At 38.1% G+C, this 27,269-nt stretch overlaps 1 protein-coding gene across 3 annotated transcripts in view; it reads right to left on the reverse strand.

Annotated features, from left to right (window-relative positions):
• Positions 1–1,754: 1,754 nt before the first annotated feature.
• Positions 1,755–27,269, reverse strand: part of PDE194 (formyltransferase) — an 89,143-nt gene continuing 63,628 nt past the window's right edge. For 2 of the 3 annotated variants that reach the window (XM_089990709.1, XM_089990708.1), the window contains 4 exons: positions 3,868–3,968; positions 2,353–2,412; positions 2,076–2,285; positions 1,755–1,988 (listed from right to left, as the gene is read on the reverse strand). In XM_089990709.1, the coding sequence (XP_089846835.1) occupies positions 1,896–1,988; positions 2,076–2,285; positions 2,353–2,412; positions 3,868–3,968 (464 nt within the window). In that variant the 3' untranslated portion in view covers positions 1,755–1,895. The remainder of the gene's footprint in view (positions 1,989–2,075; positions 2,286–2,352; positions 2,413–3,867; positions 3,969–27,269) is intronic. The other variant, XR_016428197.1, reaches the window with a different exon arrangement.

Raw genomic sequence — 27,269 nt, forward strand, 5'->3', positions numbered from 1 at the left:
GAACAATGACAAATATATGTAAAATATTTAAACAATAAATTTTTGTTCATATAAACATGAAATGAATGCTCAAAATAAAATGAAATAAGCAGAATTATGGTTTTTGAAAAATCGTAATAAATTATTGCAAACAATGACGAATATATGCAATGTAAAAGAAATTCGGGACATTCACAGCAAAAAATAATTTTTTTGTGTGCTTCATGATGTAAAAAAAACATGTGGAACTCCTTTTGAGTGGGAGTTTGGGATACCCGACGAGCAAAAGGAATCACACGAACTTCATGAGTTTCGCACATGCGAAAGGTAAAAAGGTCCTACCGAAGTTGGCTATTTGAGGTTTTGGTCATCAAGCGGATTTTAGCAAATTGTGGGTTTTTTAGGAAAACATGTTATTTTTTCCGTATAGTACGGTCATTTTCCATAATAAGTATTAACGGATCTGATTTAATCGGAGCTAGCCTAAATGTCAGCATGAGCTTAGGCCCCAAATTTTGGTCCACCATACGCACAATCAAGTTTGAGGCTCTCATCACTTTACCAGTGTTGCATAGACAGACATACTATTTTTTTCCCTCATTGCAAAAAGTGCACTTTTATGTATAAAATTTTCGTGCCTCTACTTCAGCTTTTTCCTTAAGCTGTTGTAGCTCTTGCCTTAGTTCTTGGGGGGATAAAAGATTGAGGCTCTCTATGCACATTTTTTGGCCCTGTGTAGGATATGGACTGCATTAGCTATCTGGTTGGCCATGAAAGGCAATCACACTGACCAGCCTGCTTTACCCTTGTGATTGGGTCAGCACCCTTATGGTTGTGTTTGGACTTCGGATAATTCTTGAATAGTGGTAGACCGCAGCATCCTTTTACTAGAGGCGCCAATGATTCAGCTTGTATCAGGTTTGAGCGCTGTGTTCTAAAGCATCATGTTTGAATTTGGACTAAAATTTAGATTCAAACTTGCACCCATATGAATCATATTCGTTTTTTTGTTCTAGATCTAGTTTTCTTAATGTAGATATCAGGTGAATCCTTTAGGGCACGTTCGGAAGCAAGAAAAACTCAGAAAAAAAATCCTGTGAGAACTTTTGATATGAGAATTTTTTTTAAATGAAATTTTTTACTTTGGGTATCATGAGAAAAAATTCACTTAGTGGTGGTGGTGGGGCTTCTTCGATGTTTTTCAGGTGGGTGATGATGGATGGTGGGGATGGCATTTTTCCAGGAGGTGGGTGGTGGTGGGAAGATGAGTGATGGGAAGTGTAAATCATCATTTTATCTTGTTATGAAACATTATCCTCCTCCCCTCATGGAGGAATATTTTAAAAATATAGGTTTTAGAAAAAACTCTCGAAAAAGTCTCTTGTATAGACATACGGTTTTCCCACCTTGTATCACTTTTAATACATCTTTCTCACTTTCAATCGTGCCCTTAATAGGTCTGGTTGGGTTCCATTTGGATGTAGGGTTGGTCTATAATGTGTGGGGTAGAACGGTTTCAAGTTAAATTGGTTCAGGTCTATAAACAATTGTTTGGTGTAATTCAGGTAGAAGAGCAGCGGGTTTTTTCATTTTTTAATAATTATTTTCCTGTTCATCGATGTTTTGTGAAAATGGCTTGACAATTCAAAAATTTCTTTTAAATCACAATTATGCTCAGCACGGTAAAAATTAAACTTTTTAACCAAAAAAAATACCAAATTCTTCAGTGATTCTTTACAAAGACGCAATCAATAAACATGCTAAGAAGATTCAACTTCGTGAGAATAATGAATTTATTAAAAAAAGGAAATATTAGCATGCACCGAACTACAAGTGAATATGATCATATTCATTTCATAATTTGCATTACAAGTGAATATCAAATTCATCGGCCAAGAGATATGATGAAGGCTTCGCTATGGAGACATGAATAGTTTCTGACCCCGTAAACCATTCCAAAAATCCCTTGCAGTCACAATCTTCTTTCCAGGAAGCTGTAGTTCCAAAACCTGGCTCATATACAAAAAAATGAGGGAACATAATCCATCTAATGCCAACTAAAAGACACGGTCATGAACTACAAAATGCAACCTTACCTGCAATAGAGAATCATTTGCACAGGGAAACACCAAGGCTTCCCCATCAAAAAATATGCATGATTCATCATGTTGAGATTTGGTTCTGTCATTATCAGGGATACCAACTCGAGTAGTAATGATCTTGAGATCTATAGTGTTAATTTGTTGATTGTTGTCAAGCACTTGGACTTTGGTTCTTGTACCTGGCCACCCTGCAAATGCTCGGACCTACACTTGTTGTCAAGAGGAATACATGAACAATAATGTCAATAAAAAGTCGAGTTCACAGAAATACCTTGTTATGCAAGACTAAGGCATCCTGTTCGAAGGATAGCCATGATTCCTCTGACTGTACCTGATTAATTTAAAGTTCTTGTGGTTAGCAGGTGCAATGGGTGCAGGTTCAAAACTATCAGGTCCTAATTTGCATTAAGGACATACGATACATAAAGAAAAATAGAAGACATGCCGTTATAAAGTCCTAGACTAAAAGGGTGCAGATAAATATAAAAGAGGACCAAATATCCCAAAGAGTAAAAGAACCTAAAACACCCCTCGAAAAATGCAATGTACAACAAAACATAATACACAGTTGTACTTATTTCAACACTCATCTTCAAACTCAAGACGGATGCTATGTGTAGGATTGATCTTCCAGGAGGACGATTAAGACTGGCAATAAAAGAGGTCAGATCTCTTTTTTGAATCACTTGGACAATAGTGAGTGTAGATACCAATTTTGGTGCAAACGTTTTGATTAATCCTTAAGGTATCAGCAGCTGGACCACCTTTCTACCTCTAGATTACAGCATGTTTTGTCATCTAGTTTGATTAAGGAATCAAGGTTATCTGTTTCTAGTAAAGTCAAATGTCGCAATGACTTGTAAGTTAGCTAAGAATCATGATCTCCTTTTTAGTTGTAGAGAGGTATAATCTTTGTCATTTTGATCTTGTACATTTTGATGTTTGGAGCCCCTCACCTATTTTGTCTAAGGTTCTCATATTTGTCACCTTTATAAATGATTGTAGGAAGATATCCTTGGCTATATGTTATGAAAAATAGAAATGAATTACCGGCATTTTTTCAAGAAAAACATAAATTAATGACCCAAATTTTCAAGAGATTTTATGCTATGGTTGAAACCCAATTGATTGCTAAGATCCAAATTGGGCTATGTCCTAACTTGTGTATAAATTGACATAAAAGGGATACACATAGGATTGTTTCTGTCTTTCTGTGTCTGTCTGAATGCAAGTGTGTTCTATGTTTATGTTGTAATCACTAATGCCAATGTTTTTCCTACAGAAAAATAAAAAAGAAGTGCAATAGAAAAATCTGAGCATTGAAAAATTAAAACTTTGAACTACTTTTGATTAACGTGGTATTTTCAAATTTTTATTCAAAATGGCTTTAAATGCAATAAACTCGAAAATATTGCTAAATTTTATGGTAGACATGTGTCAATAAATGTATGTACGCACACAAGAATGCAAATAAAGATAGAACAAGTTGCATTTTACAATGTAGAAAGAAACAAATAAATTGCTCTTTTACAAGTGTGAGAATGTTTAAAGAGGTTTACATACATTTTGCAAGTTCCATGAGCTGCATTGAATACTTAAATAGGTCTTTTTTGAAGGTTCACAAAAGACTCTCGAGTAAAAAAAAGAAGGTTCACAAATGAAATTCTATTCTAGACTTGGTACAAGAAGATGAATTATGAAGAATTCTATGATAGAGATAATAACCCTACCTCACATACTGAATAAAACTAGTGCTGATTCTAAGTGGCATAGATGTCCACAGTACCTTAGGTGCTGGAGTAGCTAGTGAGTCATCTTGCTTTTGAGCTTTCTCCATCGCCGATCCATCCAATATAGAAGGTAATTCATGTAATAATAATTTAGATCCTGCACTAGTAAACTTTGCAATAAAATTTAATTATCATAGAAAAATAGAATCAACATGAGAAGAAATAAAATATATTTCCAGCTAATCATATTAATCACATTATCATTGTTATTATCAAACTCGTTTTCCTATCTATAAGGAACTAGTTTTATGATTCCCAAAAATCCATTCATTAATATTTAAACCCAAACAAGAGTCATGCCCAGAATAAGAAACAGTCTCAGCTAACAGATAAAAATATTTTTCAGATATATAAAGATAACAGAGGTTCATGAAAATCTGATAACATAAAAAAAAAGTAGCCAGAAAGCACGATATAAGCAAGGAAATTTTCAAAACCACCAAACTTCTAGTCATAATGAATATAAACACCATAGTGTTCACACTTTCCACGTCTTCTGAACTTTTGCCACACCTCAAAAAAAATATCTAACGACCATACCAAGTTAACCCCATAGTTACGTATATGAGATTTTTTCCCTTATTCCCAATAGAACAATATTTTTCTAAACTTGAAACACACCAAGGTTTCTGTATTGCCAAGTCTCGAAAGCTGACATAGCGAAATTGCTTCTATATGTTCAAGATAGTTTTTTTCTTTTTCTGAGGGAAAAGAGAAGTGCATATTGTTCAAAAGCAAAAGGAACAACTAACAAATTATAAAACAAAAATCATATACCAACAAAAAATTTGACATGAATAAATACACAAAGAAACACAATTACAAATAGTTAAAACAAAATATTACATAATTATAAGGTCATATCACAGTTAGGGGTGGGCATCGGGCCGGCCCGGCCCACTAATGGACCAGGCCATTTCCTAATGGGCTGGGTTTTGGCCCAGTTTTTAACAGGCTCGGGTTATCCAAGTTACTATATAATAGTTAATTTTTAAAAATTGTATAATATTAAAAAATAATAATAAATAACTCAGGCCCATTGGGCTGGCCCTGTAGCTCGCGGGCCGGCCCGAACCCGGCCCACACATATAACGGGCCGGGTTTCGGCCCGGGCCTAAAATCAGGGCCCAAACCTGGCACATGGCGGGCCGGTTGCCCATACCTAATCACAGTACATGATTACGTAAATTTTTTTAATAAAACACATTAGGTTTACAGCAGCTAGACTACTTCCAAAATATTGGCATGCAATCTTCAACATTTCATTTCTAATTCTCTTTATTGCTTCCTCATAAGGTCGGGAACTTTGGTGGTGAAAATGAGTCATCTTAATCGAGCATTTCATCTTCAAATTTTGGGATAACCTTTGGCAGTGGATTCACCCTTCTTCTATCAATTTCTCCTAAGCTAACAACAATATCAACATGAACATTGATCGAAATATGAGTAGAGGTACATCATCATGCATAATTGTTTTGGCCTACAACATGGCATTTAAATACACAATCCACCATGAATAACAAGCCCACAAAAAAGACAAAACAGTAATAATCTCTTTTTAGACTCAAGCTCAAGCAATTTGCAATATTGTCTCACTGGTTCATTTTTATATTGATCTCTTTCTCCACCCATCAGTCAACCTAACTCAAAAGTCCCAAAATAATGAATAATTTATATGAGCATGTAAAAATTTTGAGAAATAAACCATTAACATTGGTGAAAGAAGAAGAATAAAGGATAGAGATTAGAGAGAGGTGGTAAACAGTATGGGTTTGAGTCAGTTATCCAACAACACTGAACCAGTCTAGTTGTCTCATTGTCTAGTTGTGTTTGGTAGCCGATGCCGATATTTGTGACTACGCTTATATCCAAACCAAATTTGATTCTTTTACATCTCTATTTAGGAAAAAAGAAAAATAAAAATGAAATAAGGAAAGAAAGAGATTTATAAGAAAAAAGACTTAAAATACTGTAAATCGAACCTCTTACCTCACAACTTTGAGCCTTAGGGTTATCTTCTACCTTCGACCTTCAACAACAAAGACTTGACCTCTAATTGCATCAATCTAACATTCCTTAGGTTGAAGGAGGCACTTAAAGGTTAGTTTAGGGATATCCTTGTACAAAAATAGCACTACCTCAATTTATGTGCCAACACCAGGGCCTTTAGAGAATAATGATTAAGATTTATTAGGATTTATTCTGAATTTTCTGTAATTTTTTATGTTTTCTGTGTAATTTTATTTTAGTCAAATCCAATCTTAGTTGGATCCAGCCTTGGCGGGTCTAGACCAAACTAATATTGGATCCCGTTAGGGTTGTCTTAAATGCCAAGGAGAGGGTAGACGTTGGGAGCTCTCCTCCTCCCCAACGTCTTCCCTTGTTTTAAATGCTAGCAGGTAGGTGTTCCTTAAAATAAGGTAGTAGGTAAGTAGGCATTTGTATTTAAATGCAAGTAGGTAGGTTTTGTCTTGTGTAGGTTTTTTTAAATAGTATTTAATACTAAGTAGTTAGTTTAAATTTTGTTATTTAATAGTATAGTTGTTAGATAGGTTGGAAGACGTTGGGAGCTTCCAACGTCTTCCTATTTAAACCCTATGTAACAAAGCAAAAGACGAGTTATGAAATGAAATTTTTGAAAACTATCTTTTCTTTGTGTGCTTCTTTGAGAGAGAGACAAGAGAGAAAGAGAGTGAGTGATACACAATGAACAGCGGGCTAAACCAGTCCGGTTCGACCTCACAGCCGTGTGCTACTCGTTTGCGCATTCTTTGGTCGGTCGATGCTGGAGCTGATGAGTGTGAAACCCTTGGCTGGTTCCTTCCATCCTAACCGTGTGTTAGTAGGGTGTTGCTACACCTATTGACCGGAAATGCTGATGGAGGTTTGTTTTTTGTGTCGATCATGTTACAGCCAATGCTTGTTCTTGCACGCACTAACGCTGTCCACCATGGAACCCGACCGTCTGCATCAAGATGTCTCACAAAAACAACTTCTAGGGCATTATTTCAAGCAAATCCCCAACTTTATATAATAATTTGATGCAAATTGATAGAGAAGGTTTTTTTTTAGGTTTGGGTGTGAAAATGAGGGCTAAAATGACACCTTTTGGACAAAAAAAAAACCCTCAAAAGTTGTCATATGCTACTTTTCAGTTGATGCATAGTGTACCATATGATTCAACACAATATAGACTTTTATTGCATACAAGTTGATACAACCCGATAATGATGATTAGACAATATGCCCGCTGCACAATTGACTTTAGGGCCTGATAGATTGTATCAAATTATACAATACAATTTCTACAACATTGCTAATAGCATTAACTGCATGGAGGCCCCCTCTTCTTTTTTCATCAGCAAAACCATGACCCATGCTTCCTGCACTAGAGTGACTTTAGAAGTTACATATAAGCATTATAAGATCTCCTTTTCCAATTGTCGAGATTGCTTCTTCCTCATCCTTAACCTCCTCAACAGGATGTACACTAGTGGGAAAACAAAACATATTTGTTGTCATTTGAGTTGCATCCCATGTTCTTTTTACTAGAAAACAAAAAGTCAGTCATGTTGCTAAAGGAGAGGATGGATTTCCTTGAAGGAATAAAACTGGAATAATTGCCATAGCATTTATCAAACACCTCCTAAACTATGCCACATAGGTATGGGTGCGGCGATATGGCATTTTCAAAAAACTTGGGTACAAATATATATATATATATTGGACAGACCAGGGTCTACTTTGATCTAGGTTTAAATCTTAAGTCAAAAGACTCAAAACAAACCTACACTGATTCAAACTTGGGTTTGCTTTGACCCAGGTCTGAATCAGACTGAGTCAAGGCAGACCCAATAGACCCAGGTCTAATTCAGACTTGGTTCTAGATATAGATATATATTGGACAGACCAGGGTCTACTTTGATCTAGGTTTAAATCTTAAGTCAAAAGACTCAAAACAGACCTACACTGATTCAAACTTGGGTTTGCTTTGACCCAGGTCTGAATCAGACTGAGTCAAGGCAGACCCAATAGACCCAGGTCTAATTCAGACTTGGTTCTGCTTTGATGCAGGACTGAGTCTGATTGGGTCAGAATAGGTCCAGGATTCAGATCTGGGTTACTTTGACCCAAGTCTGAATCGGACTTGGGTCTAAAACAGTCCAGGTCAATCAGACCTGGATGAGGACAGAGTCTGACCCAGTTAACACCTGGATGCTTGCAAAAAATAAAATAAAATAAAGGGGACGAAGGGGAGAGGAAAAGGAGAGAGAGTCTCGGTGTAGACACTGTCATGAAGAGTAACGGAATCCAAGGTACAACAAAAATAAAAAATAGCATTCTATTAGACAAATGAAATCCAAATGTCATAACATAATGCAATTTGATATAAACAACAAACATATCATAGATAAGAGAAAGACCCAAGAAGTAAAAAAAATAATAATTTTATTAAAAAACATATATACACAAAAATTACATGTTATCCTCACTACAAAACACTCATACACACACCTAATCTACCCATCACTCTCTCACTTAAACACACACAGACACTCTCTTTATATAAGAGAGTGAGAAGGAGAAAAAGAGAGGGGACTAGCCTAACGGTTAGTTGGACCTCCTCCAACTAGCCATTAGGCATAGTCTTAACGGTTAGCTGGTCAAAACAGTTTGACCAAAAGAAAAAGAAAAATAAAATACAAAAAAAATAAATATTAGTCATTCAATAATAACTAAAAAAAAAAATCTATTATAGCCCTACAAGTATACTTTGAGTATACTTAGTCTAAAGACTAAATACCTAATAGATATACCTAAAATACAAAAAGAATACAAAAGAAGTACCGATAAGCATACCTCGGTAAATACATCACAAATACATTTATCTTAACAAACACAACAGAGGAAGTGATGGAGGACGAGGTGGCGAATAAAAATAAGCAGGAGGGAGCAGAAGAGGAGGAAGAACGAGAGAGAGAGAGGTACCTCGATAGTGGGGCTTGCCCTCGTCACCGAAAGGGAACGTAGAAGGGGGTCAATCCTTTGCCCCTCTTTTCTTCTTCTTCTTCTTCTTCTTCTTCTTCTTCTTCTTCTTCTTCTTCTTCTTCTTCTTCTTCTTCTTCTTCTTATTATTATTATTATTATTATTATTATTATTATTATTATTATTATTATTATTATTATTATTATTATTATTATTATTACTTGAAGAAAGACCAAAACTAGACTTGGTTAATGTTGACCAAGTCTAATTTTTGTCATTTTTGAGTTTGGGTGAGGCTGACTTTGCCCAGTGCGGCGAGGCCCGTGTCTCGCTGGACCAGATGTCGCACCTGAACCCGCATTGCGTCGCTTAGCATCGCCGAGTCTATGTGACATAGTTCCTAGGTAAGATAATGCCTACTGCATTACTAACTGGCCGAATCATACCAAATTGTCACAAAACTCTTGGTCTTAGCAAGATATTCTGATATAGATTTGTCCTCTCTTTGTGTAATATCGCATATTTTCACACTTAATCATTTTGTGAGTTTTCAAAAATTTGACTAAGTATAGAAGAAAAATCGGTAGATTCTCGATTTTAGGTCGATGCTTTTGAGTCTAGGCTTGGCCCAGGTCTCATTGCTAAGGCCTAAACGAGCCACTTAAAACGTGAAGAAGAGCTTTATTTTTTACCTTTAAATTAGAGTGAAATTCGGGTTATTTTCAGGCTAATTTCGGAAGCGAAATTCGAGTTATATATCGTTGGATGCGTCTCAAAATTTTGAGTGTAACGATATTTTACTTAAATTGATTCGGGCTACGGTTGGCCCGAAAATCATATTTTTTCAAAAATTGAGCGGTTTGTCGGTTCGAATCCGGATTTGGATCGGACCGGATCCGATGAATTTGATCCAAACTAATATGGATTTGGACTCTATCCGAGACCCATATTAATCTGGATTGGATTCAGCTCAAGACCCATTTGGATTTTTTAGATGGATTTGGATCTTGAATCTGGATCCAAGATCCATGCCAATGATTTTTTCCAACTTTAAATTCATTAGAAACCTTTAAATTGGAATTAATTAATGTTAAGAAGCCTCCCAAGTTAATTTGATAATTTTTGGAAGCTTCTAAAAATTTATTTATTATTTAATATTAATTAATTAATTTAATGTAATTCCGGAAATTTAATTTGACAATTGTTTAGGACTCTTAGTAGAGCCCTTAAACACACCTAGAAGCATCTAAGAAGGTTTTAGAAAGCCTACTAAAATGAAACTTCAAAAAAGTCAACACTTGGAGAGTTTCAAAATTTTCGGAACTCTAAAAGAGAAGAGAGTTCCATCTGGGGCTGCACTCTCTTCTCCAGCCCATCTAGAGCTCTATAAATAGATCAAAAAAATAAGAAAGAGAAAGAGAAGGAAAAAAAAAGAGAAAAAGAGAGAAGCGAGAAGAGAGGAAGAGGAAGAAGGAGGCTCCTTCTTCGATCGTCCGGCGTTTTTCACCATCGTTCTTGTTTTCTTTTCGATTCACGGTCAAGGTACAGGTTTCTCTCTTGTTTAAGATAAGGAAAGGAGCATGCATTCGTATTCTATGCAATATTTTAGTAAAAAACAGAGTTACCGGAAGTGCCTAGGTAAAAAGGGAAGCGTGCTTCGAAAGCGCGAAACGTCGCGCTTCTGAAGCGTGAGGGGAAGCGTCCTCCTTTTTTGGGAAGCGCACTTCCCTTTTATGGGAAGCGCGCTTCCCCATTTTTTCTATTTTTTCCGCTTCCCCCTCGCTTTCGGTTCGCTTCCTAGGTCGCTTCCGAGACGGTTCGGAATTTTCTTCTAAGTAGTCCCACGCTTCCCTGCTTCCTAAATTTATGAAAGTGCCTCGCTTCCCGCTCTCGCTTCCCGTATCACTTCTCGCTTCCCGTATCGCTTCCCGCTCCCGCTTCCTCGACTGGTAACTCTGGTAAAAATACATGAGAGAGGAGTAAATCTAGGTATTTACTCCAATAGGGATTTAATAATCCCTCTTTTTTGAAGTTTATTTTGGGGATAGCTACATGTATTGATGCTTGTTGCAAGTGAACTCTTATGTAAGAATGGTTAGATCCGTTTCACTGTTAGTGTTTAAGCATGTCTAGAGTCGTATGTGACTGCTCACCTTACTGAGCTGTCACATGAGAGTTTCGTGTGTTTTAAGCCTTTGCTATAAGGTTGATATATTTGCATTCCATTTGTGCTTTTAAGCCTCCGTAATACGACTTATATATAGGCATTGCATTGGTGCTTTTAAGCCTCTGCAACTAGATTTTCAAATATGGGTTTGTGGGTTGGGTTTCATACCCAAGGGCTATCAAGTGTGGGTCCTATTCCTACGATCATGGACCCCTATTCATTGATTGCTTGACCCATGAGGAACTCTTATACGTGAGTGGCATGGAGTTGTTTAACACTTTTGCAATAATAGTTAATTGAGTTATGAATTTGTTATAATTGCATCTCTCTAAAATATTGCGCGAATCTTATTTGTGTTCTTTTTACTTATTTGTTTCACTAGAAAAATTCGTACACAGAAATCTTTAGATTCTGACACCCCTACTTATATATTTTTTGCAGTTTCAGATGCCAAGTGAGGCGACTTGTTTTTTAGAAGAGTCACGAGAAAACTACACGACTGCTTGACAAATACCTTCGGACAACGTGGCTCTTCTTTTTGCTTTATTTACATTTTATTTGCTTATGTCTCAGACTCTATGCATTTCAATAAATAAAGTTTGGGTTTGGTATGGTTTGAAAGATGAGTACAAGATCTCTTGTGGTGGTGGTGGTTGTGTTTGAACTGTAAGACCCCGGATTTCAGGGAATGTTTCCGTACTAAAAAAAATTGCTACTTTTTTATGGGTACGAGTTGGGGTCGTTACTTAACTCATCTTTCAACATCATCATGTTAGCTTGAGACACCTATGCATATGAATAATGCAATTTCATCCTCAATTTTGCAGCACTAGTAAGCTTTACAACCTGATGTTTTGTTGTCGCAGTCGTCCAATCGTCATAAGTGGGATTAGGTATCACAATGGTGCCCTCACTTCTATTTGTTCCCTGTTAGGAATAAATTGAAAGGAAGCACTAATATTAGTGCTAATCAAGTCAAATAATGACTTGATAATAATATTCTCTCACAAACAATGCACCAAGGCAAACAATATCATAGAATGCACTTAAGTGAAAAGTAGAATCTTTATTAAAAGAATTCTTCACTAAAAGTTCACATTACAAAGGGGCCAAAAGCCCAATATATATATATATATGCCGAAGGACTGTACCTGTTGGGCATCTCCCAACGGCTCTAAATAGAGTCGTTGGGAGCCAGCCCAACGGCTATTCAGTTCAAACATTCAATAAAAAAGAGAAAATAACAAAAAATAAAAGGAAAGAAAGAAAATAAATATACAAAAATAATTAAAAGAGGGCACCACCTATATATATATATATATATATATATATATATATATAACTCCGCCTGTGTAGTTATACACTGCCGGTCCCAAGCCCGGATAAAGGAGGAGGGTTGCGGTAGGCCTGTGACAGCCAGCATAAAAACTTTGTCATATCCTATAAAAATGAACCAATATGAGAATTTCGTTGGGGCGTTCCCTACTGAGCGACGCGCTGTACTCTCTAGGCCCGGAGGCAGTGATAAATGTGCAAGGGTTGCTAGGTCGTCGCCCAGAAGCGACGCGTCACACCGGCGCCCGGGTGTGGTGTCAAATAGGCAAGGGTTCCCTCACTTTGTTGGACGGGTGGGGGTAAAGAAGTTAGTCCAAGACCATAAAATTAGGTTAGCCACTTGGAACATAGGGTCTTTAACTGGTAAGTTGGTAGAGTTAGTAGATGTTATGTGTAGGAGAAAGATTGATATTTTATGTCTTCAAGAGACCAAATGGGTAGGTGAGAAAGCTAAAGTGATAGAACCTTGGGGATATAAGATTTGGTATACAGGAATAAATAGGAATAGGAATGGAGTAGGGATTGTTATGAGTCGTCAGTTTATAGATAGTGTAGTTGAGGTCCGTAGGAAGGGTGATAGAATTTTACTTATTAAATTAGTATTAGGTACGGATATTATTAATATTATTAGTGTTTATGCACCTCAAGTAGGTTTAGATGATTCCATTAAGCATCAATTTTGGGAAGATTTAGATGGAGTAGTACAAGAGACATCTTATGGAGAAAAGCTTTTCATCGGCGGTGACCTTAATGGACATGTAGGCATTAGTAGGGATGGATTTGAGAATATCCATGGAGGCTATGGTATAGGAGAAAGAAATGAAAGTGGAGAAAGGATTTTAGATTTTTGTTTGTCCTATGATATGATCTTAGCAAACACTTGGTTTAGGAAGAGGGAGTCTCACCTAGTAACATTTAAAAGTGGGGTTAATACGAGTCAGATAGATTTTTTCCTACTTAGAAAGAGAGATAGGGGTTGTTGCATCGATTGTAAGGTTATACCAGGAGAAAGTGTAGCTACACAACATAGAGTCTTAATTTTAGATCTTAGAATTAGACAATGCCGCAAAAGGGATAGACATAGGATAGATCCTAGAATTAAGTGGTGGGCACTGAAAGGAGCTAAACAAGGAATGTTTGTAGAGCAGGTAGTTAAGCAAGTTGATTGGTGTCTCGAGGAGGATTCAGAATCAATGTGGAATAAGATAGCGGGTGGTATGAGAAAAGTAGCTAAGGAGGTATTGGGTGAGTCTAAAGGCGGTGCACCACTAGGTAAGGATACATCATGGTGGAACGAGGATGTCAAATTAGCTATTAAGGTTAAAAGAGAGTGTTATAGAAATCTAAGTAAGAGTCGTGATAATGAGAATTTGGAGAAGTATATGATAGCAAAGAAGGAAGCTAAAAAAGTTGTTCGAAACGCGAGGGCTAAGGTATATAAGGAGGTTTATGACAAGTTGGATACCAAAGAAGGCGAGAAGGATATTTATAGGCTTGCAAAGATGAGAGATAGGTAATCGAAGGATTTGGGTATGGTTAGATGTATCAAAGATGAAACGCAAAGGGTTTTAGTCAAAGATGAGGAGATTAAGGAGAGATGGAAAGATTATTTTGATAAGCTATTTAATGATAGTCATGCTCAAGATCTTGGAGACTTCTCCATTCCTTTTCATGAGATAAATCGTGACTTCATGCGCAAGATTCAAAAGAAAGAAATTGCAGAGGCTTTGAAGAAAATGAAATCAAGAAGGGCAGTTGGCCCAGATGGTATACCTATCGAGGCTTGGAAATGCTTGGGAGAGAAAGGTTTAGAATGGTTGACAAATCTTTTTAACTTGATTTGACGAACAAATAAGATGCCTAATGAGTGGAGGAAGAGTACTTTGGTGCCTTTATATAAGAATAAGGGTGATATACAAGATTGCACAAACTATCGTGGTATAAAACTCATGAGTCATACTATGAAACTTTGGGAGAGGGTGATTGAGTCTAGGTTGAGGAAGGTTGTCATGATATCGGAGAATCAATTTGGTTTTATGCCTGGAAGATCAACTATGGAAGCTATACATCTTCTTAGACAACTTATTGAAAGATATAGAGAGAGGAACAAAGATTTGCATATGGTTTTTATTGATTTAGAGAAGGCATACGATAGAGTACCTAGGGACGTTCTCTGGTGGACAATGATGAAAAAAGGTGTTTCTCTCAAGTACATTAGTATAATTAAAGATATGTATGAAGGAGTAGTAACCAATGTCCGCACTTGTGGAGGGGTGACAACCAATTTTCCGATAACGGTTGGGTTACATCAAGGATCTGCTTTAAGCCCTTTCCTATTTGCGATAGTGATGGATGTGCTTACGAGATCAATTCAAGAAAATGTACCGTGGTGTATGTTGTTTGCTGATGATATTGTTTTGATTGATGAGTCTAGAGCTGGGGTTAATGCTAAGTTAGAATTATGGAGACAGACATTGGAAGCTAGAGGTTTTAAGTTGAGTAAGAGTAAGACTGAATATATGGAATGTCGGTTTAGTAAGCAACGGAGTAGTGATGGGAGTGTAGTGAAGCTTGGTGAGCAAGATATACCGGTGAATGATTATTTCAAATATTTGGGATCCATCATTCAAAAGTATGGAGAAATTGATGGAGATGTAAATCATAGGATAAAGGTTGGGTGGATGAAATGGAAAAGTGCTACTGGAGTGCTGTGCGATCGTAGAATGCCATTGCGGTTGAAGGGAAAGTTTTATAGGACGACTATTAGACCCGCTTTACTATATGGTACGGAATGTTGGGCTGCCAAGAGACATCATATTCAAAAAATGAGTGTAGCTGAGATGCGGATGCTTAGATGGATGTGTGGAAATACAATAAAAGATAAGATTCGGAACGAAGAGATACGTAAGAAGGTAGGTGTTGCACCCATTGAAAATAAGATGCGAGAGAATCGTTTACGGTGGTTTGGACATATTCGGCGAAGGCCTAATGATGCTCCAGTTAGAAGGTTGGAGAAATGGGAAAATATATTAGTTAAAAGAGGTCGGGGTAGGCCTAGGAAGACTTGGATGGAGATGATAGGAAAGGATATGAATGCTTTGAACCTCACCGAGGACATGGCGTTGGATAGAAATGATTGGAGGAAAAGGATTCATGTGGAAGACCCAAAATGAATTTCTTTTTTGGTTCATATCGCTGACCCCAATTGTTTTGGGATGAAGGCGTAGTTGTTGTTGTTGTTGTTGTTGTTGTATATATATATATATATATATATATATATATATATATATATATATATATATATATATATATATATATATATATATATATATACTCTTACATAAGTAGATTATGAAGAGTATGTATATATATGCACATATATATATATACATATATATATTTAAGTATATACATATGTACAACATTAATTTCTAACAGTCCCCCTCAAACATACAGAGGAATCACTGAAAGTTTGTCAAGAAGAAAATTAAATCTTGGTGAACAAAGAGCCTTGGTGAAGAAATCAGCAAGTTGATATTTTGATGTCACATACGGGAGGTCAATCGTCTTCTTTAAGTACTCTTCACGAACAAAGTGGCAGTCCATTTTTATATGCTTAGTTCATTCATGAAATGTGTGATTGCGAGCAATGTATATAGAACTCTTGTTGTCGCAACATAATCTCGTAGGATTCTGAAGATGAACTCCCATATTTGTAATTAGTTGTTTGAGCCACACAATCTCCATGGTGGTGGTGGCCATTGCTCTATACTCAGCTTTTGTGGATGATGACACTTTTGGTCTCTACAATCTTCTAGCGTGGAAGTTTGGAGTTGTTGAGCTATTCTTCTAAGCTCTTCTCTATTTTTCGATCTTGTATTTGGCGCCACTCGTGAAGTGTGTGCTTGTGATTGAGCTTTACTATACCACTACAATATTACAAGTCTAGAAAGGGTTTTGTCTAGCCCGTGGCTAGGATACAAGTTCTTTAAAAAAAACAAAGTAAAGTGGAATCGCCTCACACACGCGATTTACAAGGGAGGTTGTTGCCTAGTTAGACTACACTCAGCCTTTGGCTCAAACTTTTGTCTCACATAGGTAGTTCACATAAAGCATTCAGACAAGGGAGGTTCACAGTTGCAAAGCACTGTGATCAGGCTGCAGGTGGAAGTGCTGCAGCAACGGCAGGATAAAGTCTCTCACTGAAGTTGCACACGTTGGATGTGGCGCGGCAAGGGCGTGAAGCAAGAGACTGCGCAGGTGAGACGCGGCACGAAGGCGAGTTGCAGAAGGCATTGCGCACGCAGTCGGTCGCGGTGCATGATAGTGCGCTGCAGGGGTGATGCACGCATGGGAGAGGAGGTTGCGCGTGCTGCGGTGAGCGAATATTGTGGCGCGTGCGGTGAGTGAATGCTGCGGCGCGTGCGGTGAGCGAATGCTGCGGTGCATGTGGTGAGCGAATGTTGTGGCGCACTAAGCGTTGTGTGTTCGTTGTAGCTGAAGGTGACGCTCTGTTGTTGCGCAGAGAGCGTAGCCCTAGAACGTATGGTGATTGAGCGTTGCTCAGCGAAGAAGCGGCAGCTGATGTCGTGTGAGCAAGGCTGAAGTGCGGTGTTGCGGCTAGGCGGCTCAGCAGAGGCTGCAGCTACTGTTGCAGCACAAATGCTCTGACGAACAGGTAGATTGTGTCAACAAGCAAAGGATCATGTCGATCCTGAGCCGGTGGAAGCCTCCACAGCTATTGCACATATTCAAAGGCGATCAGCCTTCACTGCTCCTGGCGGTAGGCGGTCTCTAACCGAGAAGCCTCCCTTCGCCTGGAATCAATTATGAAAGGCCTCCTGCTGCAGCAGAAGTTCTCCTCAAGTGCGGTAGTTGAAGTCGATCATTTTGGAAGGTGCGGCACCAAAAGAATAGCGAGTAGTGAACGCTCATGCCGAATCAAAATGGAATTGAGCTGTGAGAAGTCAAGCACTCATCGATTGTTCGGAATGAGAGTTAGGCTCTTAACATCTTCACTGCAACGTTTAGTAGAAGACAATCTTCAAACTCACCGGATGTGTGATGGCCCGTTCTAGGCTCGAAGCACTGGATCAAGGCTGAATTCCAACTCATCTAGAATTGGCCCAAGGAAGGACGCAATGCGTCAGTGCCAAATTTTCCTGGTTGAGGGAACCGAATGCACAAAGGCACCAAGAGATTTCTCTCTTCCAAAGACCGAAGTCCAATTTTCATTCAATATTTCAAAAGATACAATTTGTTGGACATGAGCCTTATTTATAGGCTGAACAAAACCAGAAACCAGACAAAGAAACCACAGGTAGTCCCAACAACTCAAGGTGCACATACATTGAACCCGACCTGCTGAAATGTCGCTCAAAGGCTCACATACAATGAATCTAGACATTCTGATGTGGCGCACTCCCAACCGCACAACCGACTGACCGAGTATCACTGCTAAAGTGGCAAGCTTTGTTGGCAGTGTATTCTATCCAAGCATCGATACCCCACGCTGGCAAGTGCGGCCTTCTGCTGTTGTTGCGCTTGCGTGGCAGCGCTGACCGATACAACCGACTACTCCATGCTTGCATGCATTCACTACGGGTCACATCAGTCTACCATGATCTGCCTATCTTTTGTCCTCAAAGGTAAATCGTGGATATTGTTTAAAGAACTCTTCTTCTTCCATCCATGACACTGATTTTTTCTCATCTTTTTCCCATTCAATTTGGAGCCTTCTTACCCGTTGATTACCTTTCTTTCTTAGCATACTTCTTATAATTCTTAGAGGTTGTAACCCCTCCTCTAAAGTTAGAATCTCTTGAGGAAATTCCCAATAATGTGGCTTCAACTGTGAGACATGAAAAAATGGATGGATTTTTTAGCCTGAGGGTAGTTTTAGTCGGTATGCCGACTTCGCAATGCAAGCTTCTATTTGAAAAGGCCCATAGTATCTTGGCACTAACTTTGCATTTTTTTGTGAATGCATGCTTCTTTGCTTATGTTCCCATGTCGTTTTTAACCATACCACTCATGAACTTCAAACACTCGATCCTTTCTCCCTTTATTGTGTTGAGTCTTCATTCTTTCTTGTGTTCTTGCAATATTGTTTTTCAACACTCTAAGGATTTCATCTCGGTTTCGTAGTGTATGATCAACCTCTAATACTTGAGAACTTTCATGTTCATATGTAATGGGACTAGGAGGTGGATATCCATACAAAGCTTCGAATGGAGACATTTCAATAGTAGAATGATAATTGGTGTTGTAGGAGTACTCGGGCCCAAGACAAATAGTTGACTCAACTTGTAGGCTTGGAACTAGCAAAACACCTTAGGTAAGTTTCGATGGATCTATTGACTACCTCGGTTTGTCCATCGGTTTGGGGATGGTATGCGGAGCTATAAAGGATTTTGGTTTCACTTAAAAGAAAATACTCTTTCCAAAATGTACTTAGGAAGATTGAATCCCGATCACACACAATGGTTTTTGGTAGGCCATGTAATTTTCCTACATAATCTTGCAAAGTTTGGACAACATGTTTAGTGGTATAATTTTTGGGCAAAGGCATGAAGTGAGCATATTTTGAGAGTATATTGACTACCACAAAAATGGTTTCCATTCCTTGGGAGGGTGGCATGGATTCAATGAAGTTCATGCTAATGTCTTGCCATACACCTTCGGGTATAGGTAAAGGGCTTAGGTGAGTCGGAGTTTTCATTCCTTCATATTTGTCTTTTTGGCAAGTTTGGCATTTTCCCACATACTCTCCCACATTCTTCATTCCTTTCCAATAGAAATTCTTCTTCAACCTTTAAAAACTTTTTGAAACACCCATATGTCCCGCTTCCAAACTGTCATGATTTTCTTCTAAAAGTTCTTGAATAATAGGACTTCCATTTGGAACCACTAACCTTCCATTGAAATATAAAACCCCTCCATTTTCTTGATAGTTGGGATGATTGCTCAAGTCTTGGAGAAGTTCTTGAATTTTCACGGTTGCCTTTGTTAAAACATATGTAATAATACCATAATACCCGATAGGGGTATTATGGTCATTTCACAAAGTACCCCATAGGGGTACTTATTTTGTTTCTCTTATTTTACTGTTTTTTATTTTTCTTTTTATTTTTTAAAATGTATTTTTTGGATACCGAAAAGAGGCCCCACAATGGAGTCGTTGGGGGCTCCCAACGACTCTATTGGGAGCCCCTTTGGTCTCCTTTTCTTATAAATAGGGGGAACCCCCCATGTATGTTGCATTGCTCTTGAGAGCTCCTTTTCAATAATAGTGATATTATTTTTCATGTGTGTAGCCTTTTTATAAGGCCCTTTGTATATCCCTTAGTGGATTTCCTCTCTTGTGCTTGTTGCACTTGTCCGTGTGGCACATTGTGAATGCTTTAGCATTCTTGGTTTCTTCCGCTTATTTCATTACATGGTATCAGAGCCATACGATCTTCTAAAGGTAAAATCTTGTCTCTCTCTACTTCCTTTCTTTCTCACATCTTCATTGTGTAGCAATGGAAGTCAAGATCGATCTATCATTCAAACTCAATGGAAAAAATTACATGATGTGGGCATCCGCAATGGAGAATAATCTCAAAGGCAAGAAGCTTTGGGGTTATGTAATGGGAACCGTTCCGGAACCCCAACTTAAGCTCACAAAGATGGAAGGAGATCAAGAGAAAGCACTTGAAGGCGATGCTCGTCTCAAGGCCATTGAAGACTATAATCATCAAATGGAAGATTGGGAGAGCAACCATGCAAAAATCCTAGCATGGTTTATGAATAATGTCGAACTCAAGGTATGTGCAAATATTGCAAAATTCCGCCGGGCAAATGAAGCTTGGTTTTTTATGAAGGGTATGTTTACCCAAAAGGATCTTGCAAGAGCCTATTTCTTGCAAGAAAAAGTTAGAACCACAAAACAAGGTGACATGAGCATACAAGATTACTATAGTGCTCTAAATCCTTTGTGGGATGAATTGGCTCTTTTAGAGCCTAAATGGGTATCTATGGAGGATGTGGTTCTAAGACAAAAACAAATGGAACAAGATAGATTGTTTCAATTTTTATTTGGGCTTCGTCCCGAATTTGAACAAGTGAGATCCTCACTTCTCCATAGATCCACGTTTCCTCCCTTAGAAGAGGCTATTACCGAGATTACTCAAGAAGAGACTAGACATAGCATGGGTAAAAGCATAGAGGAAGTTCTTGCCATATCTAAACCCGGCAATCATGTTAAAACATACAAACCACCTCATTTTGGTAAGCAAGGGAGTGGTGGAAGAAAAATGATTATATGTCACCATTGTTATGAGCCGGGACATATTAAACCCGTTTGCCCAAAGCTAAATGGGGCATTCAAGCCAAAGGTGGCTTCCGTTGAAGAATCCACCACCAAAGAAGATGACGGCAAGAACGGGGATCTCAAAGATACTCTTGGACAAATCTCCTTGGCTCTTCAACAAATTCTAAAGGTTACTTCTTCCACCTCCGGTGCCGCCATTGCCTCATCATCACCTCCCGGTACGTACTCTTGGATTTTAGATTCCGGAGCCTCTTTTCACATGACTCCTCATGAAAATGCATTAACCAATGTGCACGCCAATTCAAAATTATCTTGTGTCTCTACGGCCGATGGAACTTTTCTCAAAATAAATGGTATTGGAACTCTTGATTCTAAAAATATTCAAAATTTTCTTGTTCCAAAAGTTAGAATAGTTCCTAAATTAAATCTTAACCTCTTTTCTGTTTCTCAAATAGCCGACCATGGATGTGAAATATCTTTCTCATCCCAAGGGTGCTTTGTGCAGGATCTCCGGTCCGGGAAGCGGATTGGGCAAGGCCATAGGAAGGGAGACCTTTATTTTATGGATGACTTAACACTTCCAAATATCTCATTTTGTACTTATGTCCAAGACAAAAATATTGAAACTTGGCATAAAAAACTTCATCCAAGTTACTCTAAAATGTATCTTTTTCCTTTTGGAAACAAGTTTTGTAAAGAAAAAGATATCAATTGCAAAGATTGCATTTTTGGAAAAATGAAGTCTACTCCTTTTCCTATTAGAACCTTTGTGACAACAAGACCTTTTGAATTGGTGCATTCCGATGTATGGGGACCATCTCCGGTTTTATCCAAAGGTGGTTATTCGTATTATGTTACGTTTATTGATGATTATACTAGATACGTATGGATTTATTTTCTTAAATGCTAAATCGGAAGTTTTTAACTTCTTCAAAGAATTTCATGCAAAAGTTCAAAATCAATTTCAAAGTCAAATATCCATTCTTAGATCCGATTCGGGTGGAGAGTATTTATCAAATGATTTTCAATCATATCTAAAACAACATGGCATTTGTCATCAAAAATCTTGCCCAAGGACTCCTCAACAAAACGGTCTAGCGGAGAGAAAACATAGACATATTTTAGAAACCACTAGATCCTTACTCATTTCTAAAAATATTCCTAAAAATTTTTGGGCCGAAGCCGTGTTGACCTCCACCTATTTAATCAATAGGATGCCATCTTCAAAATTGCATAACATCTCCCCTTATGAAAAACTTTTCAATATGACACCCGACTACAATCGTCTTCGTATTTTCGGATGTAAATGCTTTGTTCTTTTGCATAAAAGAGATAAATTGTCACCTAAAGCAATAGAATGCGTATTTTTAGGATATGGTGAAAATCAAAAGGGCTATAGATGCTTTGACTATAAGAACAATAAATTATTTGTTTCCAAAGATGTGACGTTTTTAGAAGAGGAAAATGGATTTGAAATTTTGGAAAAACCAAATGAAATTGATTATATGTTTATCAATGATCTTTTAGAAGACTCAAATGATGATCTTTTGAGTCATCCGGAATCTTTAGAAAATACTCATGATAATGATGTATCACCAACTAATGGTGACAATCTCCAAGTATACACTCGGCGTGAGGAAGCACAACCTATTATTGCTTTAGAAAAATTCTTGCGGCTTAATGAACCCTTAGAAGAAACCACTCTTAGGCGTTCTTCTAGAGAATCCATTCCACCAAATAGGTTTGTCTCATATGAAACTCTCTCACCTAAATATAGAGCTTGTCTAATTGCCTTGCATTCTTACTATGAACCTTCCCACTATAATCAAGCAAAAAATATTCCTCATTGGGTTGACGCAATGAAAGTTGAACTAGATGCTTTAAATAAGGCTAAAACTTGGGAAATAGTTCATCTTCCTGCAAATAAAAAAGCTATAGGATGTCGATGGGTCTACAAAGTCAAAACAAAAAGTGATGGTTCCCTAGAACGTTATAAAGTTAGATTAGTTGCTAAGGGATATTCACAAGAATATGGCATCGATTATGAGGAAACTTTTGCCCCCGTGGCTTGCATGACAAGTGTTAGAACTCTAATAGCAGTAGCATCATCTAAGAAATGGCCTATATTTCAATTAGATGTTAAAAATGCCTTTCTTAATGGTCAGTTGAATGAAGAAGTATATATGGACCCTCCGCCGGGAATTAATGTTAACCAAGGTCAAACGCTTCGGTTATTAAAAGCTTTATATGGTCTTAAACAAGCCCCTAAGGCTTGGTATGATAGATTTAGTGCTATCATGTTAAAATTGAGATTTCGTTCATGTTATACTGACACTGCTATCTTTGTTAAACGTGCAGGTAATAGTATCATCATCCTTCTGCTTTATGTTGATGATATGATCATCACTGGCAATGATGAAAGTGGTATTCTTAATGTTAAAAATATGTTAAAACATAATTTTGATATGTCTGATCTGGGTTTTCTCAGGTACTTTCTTGGTATAGAAGTAGCATACTCTCCTCGAGGGTATATACTGTCACAGATGAAGCTTGCTGCAGACATATGTTCCAAATCTGGGATTTCAGATGACAAAAAGGTGGAGACTCCCGAGGTTATCAATGCTAAACTACGACTGGAGGATGGAGTTCTGCTGGATGATCCTACGCCCTACAGGCAACTCATAGGCTCCCTCACCTATCTGACTATCACCAGGCCGGATATTGCTCATGTTGTGCACTCTGCAAGTCAATTTCAGCATGCTCCTACATCTGTGCATATGAGTGTTGTGCTCCGGATCATTCAATACATCAAAAATACTTTGACTAAAGGGCTATTCCTATCCTCAATCTCTTCCTTAGACTTACCGGCTTATACTGATGCTGACTGGGGAGGAAACCCAAATGATCGAATCTCAACTACTGGCTTTTGTGTTTTTCTAGGAGATTCGCTAATTGCTTGGAGGTGTAAGAAACAACAAAAAGTCTCGTTGTCTTCTACTGAAGCAGAATACAGGGCTATGGCAACCACTACAAGGGAGCTTGTGTGGCTTCGAAGTCTTCTTCAAGATATGGGAGTCGAAATTACCGGTGCTTCGAAGCTTTGTTGCGACAACAAAAGTGCCATCTATATTGTCAGCAACCACACCTTTCATGAAAGGACTAAACATATTGAGATGGACTGTCATTATGTACGTGATGAATATCTTCGTGGGACAGTCACACTGCCATATGTCACTTCAGAATATCAACTTGCAGATTTCTTTACCAAAGCCCTGCCTCCTCCTCGCTTCTTGTTCCTTCTTGGCAAACTTTCGGTCATTCCCCTGTAAAGTTTGAGGGGGGGTGTTAAAACATATGTAATAATACCATAATACCCGATAGGGGTATTATGGTCATTTCACAAAGTACCCCATAGGGGTACTTATTTTGTTTCTCTTATTTTACTGTTTTTTATTTTTATTTTTATTTTTTAAAATGTATTTTTTGGATACCGAAAAGGGGCCCCACAATGGAGTCGTTGGGGCCCCCAACGGTCACATATGTGACCGTTGGGGGCTCCCAACGACTCTATTGGGAGCCCCTTTGGTCTCCTTTTCTTATAAATAGGGGGAACCCCCCATGTATGTTGCATTGCTCTTGAGAGCTCCTTTTCAATAATAGTGATATTATTTTTCATGTGTGTAGCCTTTTTATAAGGCCCTTTGTATATCCCTTAGTGGATTTCCTCTCTTGTGCTTGTTGCACTTGTCCGTGTGGCACATTGTGAATGCTTTAGCATTCTTGGTTTCTTCCGCTTATTTCATTACAGCCTTTTGTTCTTCATAAATTTTGTTCCCAATTACAAGTGATGGTCATCATAACCCTTAACTTCGCTTCTTCCTTGTTTGTTGGCGTGTTAGGTGTTTGTCCCCCTTTTAGCACAATGCAATGTTGTTCATCTTTGAAGAACATGCACATTCTTTGGAAATCCCATGTTATGGTTTCAAGTGATTTCAACCAATCTACGCCTAATACAAGATCGGCTCCTTTTATGTCAAGCCAATGCAAGTCTACTATAAACTCATGCCCTTGAACTTGTAAGTATTAAGCCTTGCTCTTTTGATTACAATCGAGCATTGCACCATTTCCAACTAGCACCATGAATTTATGAAATTTGAAAGTTTCCAATTCAAGTGTCTTAGCTACTTTTCTTTTAATGAAGCTATGAGTTGCCCTGGTGTCGACGAGTATGCTTGCTTACCTTTCAATTTTCCTTCTAGCTTCATTGAATGAGGACCCGTAATCCCGGATAATGCATGGTATCCTTCACTTTCTTCTAGTGTTTCCTCTTCGGATTCATCACTCTCCTCCTCTTGGATTTGGAGAATTTTTAAACTTTTACACTTGTGGCTTGGATTCCACAATTCACCATATCGAAAACACTCCCCTTTTTTTCTTTTTTCCTCGAGTTATGCTTGGGTCACATACTCGGTTTTAGGCTTTGGCAAGCCTCCTTTTCTTCCTTCTTCTCTTGGATTTGATTTGAAAACTTTGGAATTGTCTTTGCCCTTCCATTTATGAATTGAAGTACTCAACTTCATTTTCTCTTCAAAGAGCTTGGCTACTTTGTAAGCTTCACGTGTGGTGTGCACATTTGTCGCGAGTACTTCTATCCTTAACTCATCTTTCATTCCTCCTACATAGGAACCGAACAAAGTTCCTTGGTCCATTGGTGGAAGCATCGGACATACTTCTTCAAATTCACTTTGATACTCATCTAGTGTTCTCTTTTGTTTGAGTTGTTTAAGGGTTACACTATGATTGGCCATAAGTGTAGGGCCGAATCTCTCTATGATTGCTTGTTGAAAGGTTTTTCAATCCGGCTTTTCGTACAAAATCTCATACCAAAAGTAGCATCGCAATGCATTCTCCTCTAACCTTGATATAACTTCATCTACCTTTTGGTCATTAGGAGTTTGATGGCATGTGAAATAGTAAATGGCTTTAAACAACCATTCTCTAGGGTTTTCTCCCTTGAAAGTAGGTAGCTTTACTTTAATCTTTGCTTTTTTAACACAATTCCAAGTAGGAATTTCATTACCCCTTTCTTCACCTCTAAACCGTGTCTCATGTTCTTGCATTGGAGTCATTTGTTCCTTTCCTCTCACCATGGCATTGATGTTTTGAGTGAGTTGAAGCATGAGTAATTCAAGCTTCTTCATACGTGAACTTGACTCCTCATCCCTTTGAGTGAGCTTTCTCATGAACTCGGTTTGAGTTTCAACATAGAATATTCTATTCAATTCTTCACCCCCAAAACGAGAGCTAGAACCTTCATCCATTCTATGGCCTTCATTGGCTTTGATACCACTTGGTGGGTCCTTAGTTTTAGGATCCATATTTGAAGGCAAAGGACCTTGCTCGAGGTCTCTACAATCTTCTAGCGCGAAAGTTTGGAGTTGAGTTATTCTTCTAAGCTCTTCTCTCTTTTTCGAACTTGTATTTGGCGCCACTTGTGAAGTGTGTGCTTGTGATTGAGCTTCACTATATCACTATACTATTACAAGTCTAGAAGGGGTTTTGTCTAGCCCGTGGCTAGGATACAAGTTCTTTAAAAAAAAATAAAGCGGAATTGCCTCACACACGCGATTTACAAGGGAGGTTGTTGCCTAATTAGGCTACACTCAGCCTTAGCTCAAACTTCTATCTCACACAAACAGTTCACATAAACCATTCAGCCAAGGGAGGTTCATAGTTGGAAAGCACTGTGATCAGGCTGCAGGTGGAAGTGCTGCAGCAGCGGCAGGATGTAGTCACTCACTGAAGATCTCCTCCCCAATCAACATCTGAGTAAGCAATGAGATCAAATGCATGAGCTATATCAGGTCTAGTAATACTTAGGTACATGAGAGATTCAACCAGTTGTCTGAATGGAGTTAGATTGTCCAAAGGAACCCCATCATCAACTCGCATCTTCATTACAACAATCTCTGGAGTGGAAACAACTTTGTCGTCTGATAGTCATGACTTGTCAATGATATCTAAAGCAAATTTTGTTTGTGACAATATATATCCCATGTTAGAGTATAAGACCTTGATTCTAAGAAAATATGTTAAAAATCCAAGATCAACCATTTCAAAAGTGTTTTTCAAAAACTGCTTTATTTTTTTAATTCCTTCTTTGTCACTCCCTGTAATCAGCATATCATTAACATTGTTGAAGGAATGATTAGATACACCGAACCCTAGGTAGAGAGAGAGAGAGAAGGGAGAGAGAGATAGAGTGAGAGAGACGGTTGCACAAGAAAACTCGTTAACTCTCATTAGGGCAGCAACTATCTTTGCTAAATAAAGAGAAGCCATAAAGAATAAATTACATCTAAGTCCATAATTAAATAAAATTTCAAATACCCTCTAATCTAAGAAGGCTTAAACTTAAAACCACCTATTCTCAACACTCCCCCTCAAGCTGGAGCATAGATATCAATCATGCTCAGCTTGTCACAACAATGGGAGAAACTATGCCTCGCAAGGGCCTTGGTAAAGACATCAGCAACTTGATCTTCGGAAGATACATGATCTGTGCAAATATAACCAGCCTGAATCAAGTCACGTA

This window comes from Nuphar pumila, chromosome 16 (assembly GCF_984573655.1).
Source record: "Nuphar pumila chromosome 16, dmNupPumi1.hap1.1, whole genome shotgun sequence".
Taxonomy (NCBI): domain Eukaryota; kingdom Viridiplantae; phylum Streptophyta; class Magnoliopsida; order Nymphaeales; family Nymphaeaceae; genus Nuphar; species Nuphar pumila.